At 36.9% G+C, this 12629-nt stretch overlaps 1 protein-coding gene across 1 annotated transcript in view; it reads right to left on the bottom strand.

Moving 5' to 3' along the window:
- Window positions 1-12629, bottom strand: part of DIPK1C (divergent protein kinase domain 1C) — a 185422-nt gene that overhangs the window by 53232 nt on the left and 119561 nt on the right. The window contains exon 3 of the mRNA XM_053714864.1: window positions 1701-1865. Within this exon, the coding sequence (XP_053570839.1) occupies window positions 1701-1865 (165 nt within the window). The remainder of the gene's footprint in view (window positions 1-1700; window positions 1866-12629) is intronic.

Raw genomic sequence — 12629 nt, 5'->3', positions numbered from 1 at the left:
TGGTCAAGTTTAAAAAAGAGGAATATTCAGTTTACTGATCAAAGACTGGCTCTTGATCATCTGAAAACACTTCACACTCAAAGGATAAATCAGAAGCACCAGGGTCTGGAGCATTCAGCTTTACAGACTTTGATTTACATAAATCAGATAAGTTAGTAAAGAGATTATCAGAAACCACCTTCTTACGCTTACTTGGAGGGAGCATGGTCGACAACAACTCAGATATAGTAGAGCATTTAAAATCCTGGAGCAAAATCTAAAGAACTCCCATGTGTGGAACAAACAGAGGGAGGACAGATATGCTTAAAACAAGAGCAGCATTAGACTGATAGAATGCATAAGACGATCCGTACATGATTTGTAAAGCTAAGCAGGGGGGATTATATCAACCAGCTTGTATAAAATACACTTATATTAGTAGGAAAGTGTGCACAGGATCTAGCTTCTGAGGTATTAGTAATTTAAAAAGAGAGGACATAATCAGTATGCTCCATAATGAAAAGGAAAATAACAAGCAGGCAATGAGAAAATCAAATCACAGACAATGATTTAAACATAGTAATAATAGGTAGGGTAAATAAAACAACAATACACTCAAATAAAACAGCTCTTCCAAGTAATACAATTTTACCCTCTCACTCTGCACCCCAACAACTGTTACATGAAAACAATCCAACATGCGCAAACAAACCGGCACGTGCTTACAACAAAAATATGTGAGAAAAAAAGAAGCTTACAAATACTTAACGCACCTCAAAGCCTATAATAGGGTGAAATAAGGTACCTATAGTCCCAAACCTAAAAATGCCTTATATAATGGTCCCCAGGCTTTGATATACCCAAAACTGAGTACCTACTAATAGCCTATAGGTTTAAAAAGGTGGCAACAAACTTTTATTTATTAAAACAACCCCCACACCTGAAAAGGCACCTATACTTCTGGACTTACCATAATCAGCAGAAACTTCTTCCATCAGATAGCCAATCCAGTACTATACACATGACAGCAGTAGATCGAAATATATAGAGAATAACATAGAACAAACAGAAGGAGGCTAGGGACCGGTCCCTGGGACACCTGTGGTAAGTCTGTAACTAACTCCCATAGGGTGTTCTTGTGTCACTACTCATACTCCAAAGACATCCCTTTGTCCAAACAGTAGCTCTCTGTGGGGAAAACTGGGCATCAAATCAGTCTGAGCACCCTTCTCAAAAACATCTGGAGCACCTTACTTCTTCACCTTCCTCCTGCAAAGGCAAAGACAAGACTAATCTCCAGTAAGGTTGGATGGGTTTTAAGGGTTCTGGGAATTTTGAGATGTTTGCTTCCTCCTGGTGGCCAGGAGTTTAATTCCCAGGAGTAATGGACTCGGACTACCTTTATGAAAGAAACCACTTTCAGTACATACATAAATATGAGGGCGTTTAAGAGGTGGGACAGGAAGCCACAACAATGACCATTCCTCATTAGTGATGTTTTCCAAGCAATGTATATATAGAGACACATAGGTGACTTGTTTATCATTATTAGTAAGTCTTTGGCATTGGCAATTATTAGTGGCTACTCTACTTTTGACTCTGTGCTCCCCTACATAAAGTTACTTGGGACACCTCTGCATAAGTAACATAGATATTTTAGGTAAATATATTTTATAATGATTTTATAGAATTTAATTTTTAAAAAGTTTTCTATCACTTACTTGTAGATTATTATTCTCTCTTTGTGCTCCACACTTAAATGTTTCTAAATTACAAGTTGAAAAACAGTCAAAAAAATTGCAGTCTTTATCAGATGTACATTTTTGTTCCAGGATATTCCGCATTTTGGGTTCAAAGAAAGCCATATCCATATCAATAGCAACCACCTAAAATAAAATAAAATAAAATAGTGAAAAACATTATAAATATATATTATATCAATATATTATAAATATTAACAAACTTTACCATAAGGAATATTCCTTCAGGAGTATGAAATTTGTCAAATTAGTTGACAAGGTACATGACTGAAGTATTTTGAATTAAGATTCAAATTAGTCAGTAAATATACACACATATCCAGAACAATATTCTTTGAATGTAAAAAGAGAATTCAAGAGTTTATCAGCTTCAGAGAAGAGATAAACACTCAGAATGTCTCAGGACCTAAATATTTTAAGCCAGTTATAGGCTTTAGAATCTTGTTTGTCTTTGCTGCACACGGTTAGTTTGATATTTCCTTGTTTGAATAAAATTATTTTTTAAAGAATGAAACTCTAGAAGAGACATTGTTTGAGCATAAAGCGAAATAAATACATAAAGCAAGTGACACCAAGGAGACATGGCAGATTATATGAAGTTGTAGTAGACATTATCAAACCAATACATGTACTGGATACTGTTTATGCCACTTTTATGAAAGGAAGAAGAGAAAGAGTCTACTAAAATTAAAAAAATAATAATTAGAAGATGGTACAAAACCAAAATCTAGTAAAACAAACAAAAAATAGTAAGCAGGGATAGATCAGAGTTTTCAGGTAGATCTTTACAAATATTTTCAGAGACCTTCATAGAAGCAAAAGATTTTGCGGCCCAAGTGAAAGTATATGACAGATAATTAATTCAATATTGATGATGACTACCTTGTATGTTTGAATGCAGTTTTTTTTAACCATAATACTATTTAAAACATGTGTGCAGTTTATCATTACAAATCATTTTGATTAATTTCATAAATAACACATGTAAAGCACCAAGCTCTTTATTACAAATCAGATGATTGTATATATTTTGTTTACAAGTTTTATAGTTTAAAAATGTACTTTATTACTAAAATTCAGCTAGATTACGAGTTTTGCGGTAAGAGCTGCTCGGTACTAACTTGCAAGTTATTGTCACCGCTCACCTTTCTACGCTGGTGCAAAAACCCGGCGTTAGCAGGCAATATTGCAGCATAAAGCAAAATTGAGCTCCATACCGCACTCCAATACCAGCGCTGCGGTGAGCTGCGGTGAGCTGGTTTTGCAAATCGTGCACGATTTCCCCATAGACATCAATGGGGAGAGCAGGCTGAAAAAAAGCCTAACACCTGCAATAAAGGAGTGTAAAGCTCCGTAACGCAGCCCCATTGATTCCTATGGGGAAACCAAATTTATGTTTACACCTAACACCCTAACATAAATCCTGAGTCTAAACACCACTAATCTGCCGTCCCTGACATTGCCGACACCTACATTACACTTATTAACCCCTAATCTGCAGACCCCGACATCGCCGCCACCTATCTACACTTATTAACCCCTAATTTGCCGCCTCCAATGTTGCCGCCACCTACATTACACTTATTAACCCCAATCTGCCGCCCCCGACACCACCGACACCTACATTACACTTATTAACCCCTAATCTTCCGCCCCCAACGTCGCCGCCACTATACTAAAGCTATTAACCCCTAAGTCTAACCCTAACCCTAACACCCACTAACTTTAATGTAATTAAAATAAATCTAAATAAAACCGACTATTAATAACTAATTCCTATTTAAAACTAAATACTTACCTGTAAAATAAACCCTAAGCTATATTACTAATAGTTACATTGTATCTATCTTTGGTTTTATTTTTATTTCACAGCTAAGTTTGTATTTATTTTAACTAGGTAGACTAGTTAGTAAATAGTTATTAACTATTTACTAACCACGTAGCTAAAATAAATACAAATGTACCTGTAAAAAAAAACTAACCTGAGTTACACTAACACCTAACCTTACACTACAATTAAATAAATTACATTTATTAAATACAATGAACTAAATTACAAAAAAAACACTAAATTACACAAAATAAAAAAAAAAATCAAATATTTAAACTAATTACACCTCATCGAATAGCCCTAGCAAAATATAAAATCCTCCCCAAAATAAAAAAAAAACCCTAGCCTAAACTAAACTGCCAATATCCCTTAAAAGGGCCTTTTGCGGGGCATTGCCCCAAAGAAATCAGCTCTTTTACCTGTAAAAAAAAAATACAAACAACCCCCCAACAGTAAAACCCATCACCCACACAACCAAACCCCCCAAATAAAATCCTAACTAAAAAAACCTAAGCTCCCCATTGCCCTGAAAAGGGCATTTGTAAAAGGGCCTTTAGCTATTTTTCCGCCCAAACCCTAAGCTAAAAATAAAACCCACCCAATAAACCCTTAAAAAAACTAACACCAACCCCTGAAGATCCACTTACCGTTTTTGAAGACCTGACATCCATCCTCAACGAAGCGGCAGAAGTCCTCAACGAAGCCGGGAGAAGTCTTCATCCAAGCGGCAAGAAGTGGTCCTCCAGACGGGCAGAAGTCTTCATCCAGACGGCATCTTCTATCTTCATCCATCTGACGCAGAGCGGCTCCATCTTCAAGACATCCGGGGCGGATGATCCTCTTCTTTCCATGGCTCTTCTTGAATGAAGGTTCCATTAAGTGACGCCATCCTAGATTGCGTCCCTTGAATTCTGATTGGCTGATAGAATTCTATCAGCCAATCGGAATTAAAGGTGAAAAAATCCTATTGGCTGATGCAATCAGCCAATAGGATTGAGCTTAAATCCTGTTGGCTGATCCAATCAGCCAACAGGATTGAGCTCGCATTCTATTGGCTGTTCCAATCAGCCAATAGAATAAAAGCTCAATCCTATTGGCTGATTGGATTAGGGGTTAATAATATTTAACTAGTGTTTGCGATGCGGGAGTGCGGCGGTTTAGGGGTTAATATGTTTATTATAGTGGCGGCGATGTCTGGAGCGGCAGATTAGGGGTTAATAATTTTAATTTATTATTTGCGATGCGGGAGGGCCTCGGTTTAGGGGTTAATAGGTAGTTTATGGGTGTTAGTGTACTTTTTAGCACTTTAGTTATGAGTTTTATGTTACAGTTTTGCAGCGTAAAACTCATAATTACTGACTTTCAGTTTACGTTATGGATCTTGTAGTTTTAGGCTGTACCGCTCACTTTTTGGCCTCCCAGGCAGACTCGTAATACCGATGCAAAGGAAGTCCCATTGAAAAGGACTTTTTGAAAGCTGTGGTAGTTACTTTGCGTTACGGCTAAAAGAGTGTGCGGTACAACTAAACCTGCAAGACTCGTAATAGCAGCGGTAGTGAAAAAGAGCCATAACGCTACTTTTTTACTCATACCGCAAAACTCGTAATCTAGCAGTTCATTATTAAATCATTTTAAAAATATTAATTTATAAGCTGCTGGAAAAAAAAGTGGTCTCCCTTATTGATTGGAACAACAATAGTATCAAATTGTCCCAATGTATGAAACCCCATGTGATTGGGTACCTCACATAGTTACAGTTTTCTTTTAGGAAGCACAATACAGCACCTGAGCAGGACATGGCCTGTGGTTTGCAGTTATATGTGTATACCACTTTGCATTGACTCACCAGCAATGTCCTGCTCAGGATCTGTAATGTTCAGCAGCTTTTGAGTAGGAGTTTAGCTTAGAGGGGGTTAAAACACACAATAAATTTGAATTCAGACATGAAAAGATCATATAGCCAAGCAGGTGGTTGTTTAGTTAATTTCAAAACTTTACCAATAAATAAGAAGATTTGCCCACTGCAAAAGACCAAATATTTTAATTAGAAAACAATATAATAGCAAACTCAAGTATCCAAACAAAACCCCATTAGAATCAGGCCTAGCAGAGGCTTCTGTAAGCCTCTATAGTACAATCAGCAGGAGTTTTACATTTTAAATATAAGAGTCTTATCAAGAAGTTTTATCAAGAATTCCCATTGATTTTATACATTAAACAGATTTGCTGCAAAACATTACATATAATTGGTTTTAAATTGATGATGACTGTTTTAGGGTTGCCAACCCTCCTGTATTTCCCAGGTTCTACAGTAAATAGATTAAAATGTTCCGTTTCTCCCGGCTCCCGTATTTCGGTAAAGATAGACCTATTTTCCCCTGTTATGTTGGATTTTTTTATTTATTTATTTTAAATGTATTTCTTTTAAATTGCGTCTTTGACTTCTGAGTTCCCGCACTAAATGCAGAATGCGGGAACTTTGGAAGTGGAGTAGCTCTGTATGGCCGCAGATAGGAGCACAGGAGGGCTGAAGCAGTTAGCGTGCAAGTGCAACTGATTGATGTGGTGAGTGCTGCAGCTGTTGCCAGTGTGAATTGGTCCTGGCAATTGGAAAGTCACAGGAAAGTGGAGACTAACTTGCTGATAATATTTTGTTTAGGGCATTTTTTTCTCATACAATTGTTTAGATATTCTACAAACTGTTTAGAGCAAGTAGGTTCCGTTGCTATGGTAACATTAGCAGCCAGGCGGCATGAGAAGCACAGAGGTCAATACATAGGGAAGAGCTGAGGGTGATGATAATGATTCACACAGCTGAGGTATATCCGTACTGCCACAGTAATGTGTAGGAGAGGGCAGTAAGAACTGTGTAAAAGATTAGGTAGAAATAACAACAACAAAAAAACTTATGTACAACACAGAGTATTAACTTGTGGGAAGTCTTAAAAAAATGGTCACGGTTCTGAGTTCTTTTGTGCACAGGTGGATTTTTGAATAGCAGATCATTGTCATCTTTATTGTGATTTAAATAGTTTTGCTAATTGTGGAACTTAATTTATGGTGATTTTTGATGTTCTGAAACAGCTAATTTAATTACAAAACGATGACTGAAATATCTACTTGGATTCATGTACTGCCATTTATATAAGGGGCTAACTTGTGCATCCTTTTACAGGACAAATGGATCTGCTATCTATGCTCACTAAAAATTATTTAACCCCTTCAGTGCTAGGCAGTTTCACACCAGATGCTGAATCTATGATAGCCCTTTGCTCTAATTGGATTTAGACACATTTGTTAGTGGTATATGGCAAACCTGTCACAGTGTACAATATTTGGCAAAATAATATATATATCAAAACATCACTATGAGCACAAATAAATAAAAACAAAAATAGTGAATGTCTAACAATAATGAAGATATATGTGAATATAAATAGGTAAAAAAATGTCCCTTTAAATCAAGGATATCACTCCCAATAAACGTTCAACATATATTTCCAACACACCTGAAAGATACAAAAACTTCTTATGGTGCAGTATGTTTCAACATTAATTACTTTGTAAATCCGAATAAGAGCTACTCATATTTTCTTGAGCATATTCTATGCTCAACGATATACACTTGCCGTATGATTATCAGCTCATATGATACCATCTCCATGCAGAGAAGCAGCGATGTATCGAAAGTGTAACAATTTATTGGAAAATGAAAGACATATAAAACAAAGTAGCTATATGTATACTAAATACCTGTCACCTGGGAGTGTAACAAACCTGCAATACAAGGAACAAGTTTTATTGTATGCGATCTCGAACAGCGTGGCTCTGCATTTAGTCAGCGTGTAGCTGTTACCGTGTAAGAGACACAAACTTGTTGCGTGGCTCTGCCACATTTGAGAACGTTTTGGTGTTAATAACGAATCCAAAATATGTTTCGCCTTGTTGGCTTTCTCAAGGATATCGTCATCACTGTCCATTATTTATTTATTTATAAAATATTTTACCAGGAAGGAAACATTGAGATTTCTCTTGTTTTCAAGTATATCCTGGGTCCACAAAACATTGCATTGATACAATAGGGTACAATAAAATACAAAAACAATATTAATACATAACATATGCAGAATTTAACATAGAACAGGTAGGAAATATAAAATCAACCATGACAGGTGCATTCTGTTTTGAGATATGCAGAGAGTGATCTCTTAAAGGATTTTAGACTTGGGGAAGGTTTTAAAGTGTGCGGGAGGTCGTTCCATAATTGTGGTGCTCTGTAGGAAAAGGAGGATCGAGCTGCTTTCTTTTTGTATGGAGGCAAACTAAATAATGTGCTGGTACTGGATCGGAGGTTATGGGAGGTGGGAACAGCCGGGGAGAGCATTCTGCTCAGGTAGGGTGGTAGCATCCCAGAAAAGCTCTTAAACACAAGGTGGGAAAGATGGAGGGTGCGCCTGGATTCCAGTGACAGCCAGTTTAGTTCTTTTTGCATGTCACAATGGTGGGTTCTGTAGTTACATTGTAGCACAAAGCGGCAGAACGAGTTATACAGTGTCCAGGCTTTTTTTTATATCAATGTTCCATCTTTCCATTGGTTGATTTCCCACATACAGAAAAAAATCTCTTTTTCTTTTTAAGGAACTATTGTTCATTTGGTCTCTTTCTGTCCAACTTAAGGTAGAAATGTGGTTATATACATCTTAATATATAATATTAATTTACACAATACTGTTAAACGTTAAACACATCATAATAAAATACTCTAAAATAATATAAAATAGTTACATATATGCACTTCTTTAGATGCAATAGAATCATGTAAACTAAAACAAATCAATTAAATTAAATGAAATCAATTAAAATAAATTCCATTCTAGGAGAATATATGGGAAATATTCTTATTCACCATTTATATTTATGTTCAGCCATCTTATTTTACACCTGAAGCCATTATTAAATATTCATTTTTATTCTACGTCATTTTTATCAATACTAATACAGTACCATTATATTATTTTCTCTATCTCACTAATCAAGTAGAAAATGACTGATCTCAAAATCTTTGTTCAGACCTTTCAGAATCATTGAATCTAATTAAAAGATCCATCACATCTCAGTTTGTCCTAATGCTACCTGGGTATTTCCTCCTCTCCAATATGGAATTATCTTTTTAATGCCCACAAATTTAAGGAGAGATAGATCTCAATTTTTTTTTTAAAAATGCAGGGATAAATTATGTTTGTCAAAGTCTCTTTTTATATTATATATATGTTGTTCCATCCTTTTCTTAAGAGGACGTGTGGTGCGTTCAACATACTGTTAATTACAGGGGCATTGTAAAACATATAGTACATTCCTGCTCTGACAAGTAATAAGCTCTCTAATGTCATATACTTTCCCTGTTACTGTCAAATTGTATTAGACACCTTTCATCCTTCTTAAAGGTAATACATCCTATACAATTGCTACATCTGAAAAAAAATTCCTGTTTATTCAACTCTGATGAAGCGCCACTAGGGGGCGTGAAACGCGTCAGACGTTCGGTCCATGATGTACCTGTGTGCTTGTAAGATTGCTTAATAAAGTGAAAAATGTTATCACTACTATGTGCTGCCAGAACTTTTTCTTTTTGGACATTATTGGCAAGTAATCCGTTGCTTCATGGGCATTGCACCTGATCACCGCAAGCAATAGTGTGTGTAAACTGAAATCCGGAAGCCTCAGCGTCAGTGTTAGTGACGTCATCCCTGGGAGTCGATCACCGGAGTTTGGTGTGTAAGCTTGAAGCGGTCTCTCCTGCTAATTGAAGTATTCAACCAATTACTCTGTGGTTCTATCTTTATATAACTTTTTACCAATCTTTGTTTTAAATTAGGGGCTTTCTTAAAAATTATATTTAATTTTCTGATATTATTTCTGACAGGCCTCTGTCTCCTTTCAAGATGGGACAATAGTTTTCTATTATCTTCTTAATTTCTTTACTTTGTGTAATGTATTCTACAACTATAGTGCCAAACATATCATTCTTTTTATCTTCTCTACCTTTTGAATTCAATAGGTCACCTCTTTTATATTGTGATATTGCTTGAATAGTTTCACACACCTCTTCTCTATAAACCACTGTTTTAATATATTGGCCTGTTGTAAATATACTTCATGTTCTATGCAATTTCTTCTAATACTACATAATTGTCCTCTAGGTATATTATGTATCCATGTCCTATAATGACAGCTTTATATGTCGATGTAATTATCTACATCGACTTGCTTAAAGAAATTCTTTGTTTTCAACTTCCCCTGTTCTATATATATTTATTTATAATTTTTATTGAGGTTCTGAAAAGTTACATATCAGAAGTATTTGTAATGCAGGTTACAGAGCTTCTTATAGTTTACATTCGGTTATAGTATAGAGGGAACAACATAAACAGGCGAACAGACAAAAAACATTAAAGCTCCATATAAGCATTGGACTTTTCTTACTAGATTTTACTATTTTTTATTTTTTTTTGCAATGAACTTTATATACATTAAGGTATTGGCTGATCACATAGATCCATTTGAACATGAGAATATGGAATGAGCGCAATCATAATCAGGCATGGCTAGTAGGAACAACCTTTAGGGTGATTAGAATAGTTAAAAAAGAGAGGAGAAGAGGAGGAGAGAAGAAAAGAAAAACAAAAAGGATGGGGGGGAAGGGGGTCACAAGTAGGGGAAGGGGAGAAGGAGGAGGGGAAATTTCTGGCATTTACAGCTAGTGTTCCTGATTACTTCTCAGTGAAGGAGTTAGGTCATCTGCCTCCATGTTTCCCAAATTTCTGAGTGTAGGAAGGTTTTATTGTGTTGGGTAAAGATCGGGCCCTCAATTGTCTCTAGGTAGGACATGGTCTTGACTACTTCCCCCCCAAGTAGGCGGGGTTTGCTGTCTCCATAATCTCGCAATAGCTAATTTGGCTGAGATAAGAATATAAACAAGAAGTAAGGATTTTGGGGGAGAGGTTGTGTCAATGTTTAGGTGAAGCAGGGCCGCTTGTGGGGAGACCTCTAATTGAGGGAATAGATTCCTGCAATTGTATGAGACAGTGCGCCAAAAGGAAGCTAATGCCGGGCATTCCCACCAGACGTGGGCCGGCGAACCCACCAATCCACAATGCCTCCAGCATAGTGGGGAGTTAATTTGAGAGATTTTGAAAAGCCTGAGTGGTGTAAGATGCCATTGCGTGCAAACTTTAAGGCAGTGACGTGCAGTGACGTCAGAGGATGGTGAGGCAGTGGCTAGGATACGCCTTCATTCTTTAGATATCCTTTGTTGAAGAAATAGCAATGCACATGGGTGAGCCAATCACATGAGGTATCTATGTGCAGCCACCAATCAGCAGCTACTGAGCATATTTAGATATGATTTTCAACAAAGGACATCAAAAGAATAAAGAAAATTAGATATTAGATGTAAATTGGAAAGTTATTTAAATTTGCATATGGGTTTCATATGGGTTTCATGTCCCTTTAAATGGTGTCTTGGAAAACTGGTCAACTTAGTAAACATCTGATTTTAGTCTAAAAGGATTGTAACAGAAACTCTTGCCAGATAACACAATGCTTGCTCTGATTATGAGATCTAGAAATCCATGCCCATTAAAATATGTTTAAAAAATACTTTTTACTTTAATGCTGCAAATTATGCTTATAGATTCTTTCATTACATAAGGGATGAGAGTCAGAGGGGGAGGAAGAGAGACAGAGAGAGAAAGAGACCATGGGGGAGAACAACACATAAGGAGAGAGATGGATAGATAGAGAGACACACACACACACACAAGGGGGGGGACCACTGCATTTTAAAGTAATAAAACAGCAGAGCTACAGAGAGTTCAGAAAATTAGTCTATAATTTAGTGTGAAGTACAGAGGCAAGCTGCTAAGTTAGTGGGTGTAAAGTTTGAGTAAACAAAATACAAAAACGACCCTGCTATAAAAGAGTAAACAAACACTAAACCACATTCATTAAATTATCATTTTAACTAACAGAATCTTTCAGTAAAATCTTACTTTAATAAGATGTGGGTGAAACACTGCTCTCTGTGCCTCTCTCCTGCTCTGTAAGGATTCAGGAAGTGACAGTGGCACATTCCACTGCACTTAGAGGGGAAGAACAGAACTCTCTTTTTCACTTTAGCAAAGCTAGCAGGTTCACAGGACAGCAACAAAATATATGAAAGTTGTTTTTTTGCGTTTTTGTTTTGTTTTATATGATTTAACATCCAGCCCCAACCCTATGTTCCACTTACTAATGCCTCTCACTGGATTGGTTCAGCCCAAATAGGACTGCCTCAAATAAGCAGTTAATGAGCCATGCAATGATCTTAACCACTTGCATCCAGTAGATGGCGCAGCATGTTGTGTAATGGTGGGTAGACCTGATTGTGCCTCTTCATTGCACAACATATAGCTGTGAGAAAAAAAAATGCTGGGGGAAAAAATTTACAATTTTTTTTTTAAAGCCAATAAAAAAAATATATTTTTGCCCATATGAGAGGTGAAGCACTGCCTCACCTGCCTCTAGTGACTGCACATCACTGCTTTAAGGTATAATTCAAGTAAGGTAATACAGTGGAGTGCCTGTTTGGTTAGAGTTACTGCCCTGGCCCAGTCATCTTGCTCTGCCCTAAACTGAAAAGCATTTTCCAGGCCAAAGCATATGCCGACCTATAGAAAATGGGGGAGTTCATCAAGTCTCTATAGGAAACCGATAGTGCTCTGAGAATCTTCACGTTATTGATCCACCTTTTTTCCCACATAGTGGGGTCTCGAGGGGGTTGGTTCAAGAATCCCCAAGATTTTATAAGACTCCTGAGCCTCCAGAACTCGAATTTAAGAAGCTGATTTGGGTTGTAGATATTGGTGAACTGCTCAGTGGTGAGGAATTTGTTGTTGAAGTACAGGTCCGCCATGTGGTGTATCCCATGCTCCTGCCATAGACAGGGATGAGAATCCCTGAGGGTCGCTAGCAGGCCTGCTAGGGAGTGAATGGGGGAAGGGTGAGGAGCTATCTGGGGA

This window comes from Bombina bombina, chromosome 5 (genome assembly GCF_027579735.1).
Source record: "Bombina bombina isolate aBomBom1 chromosome 5, aBomBom1.pri, whole genome shotgun sequence".
Lineage (NCBI taxonomy): Eukaryota > Metazoa > Chordata > Amphibia > Anura > Bombinatoridae > Bombina > Bombina bombina.
This window is presented reverse-complemented; position numbering and strand designations above follow the sequence as displayed.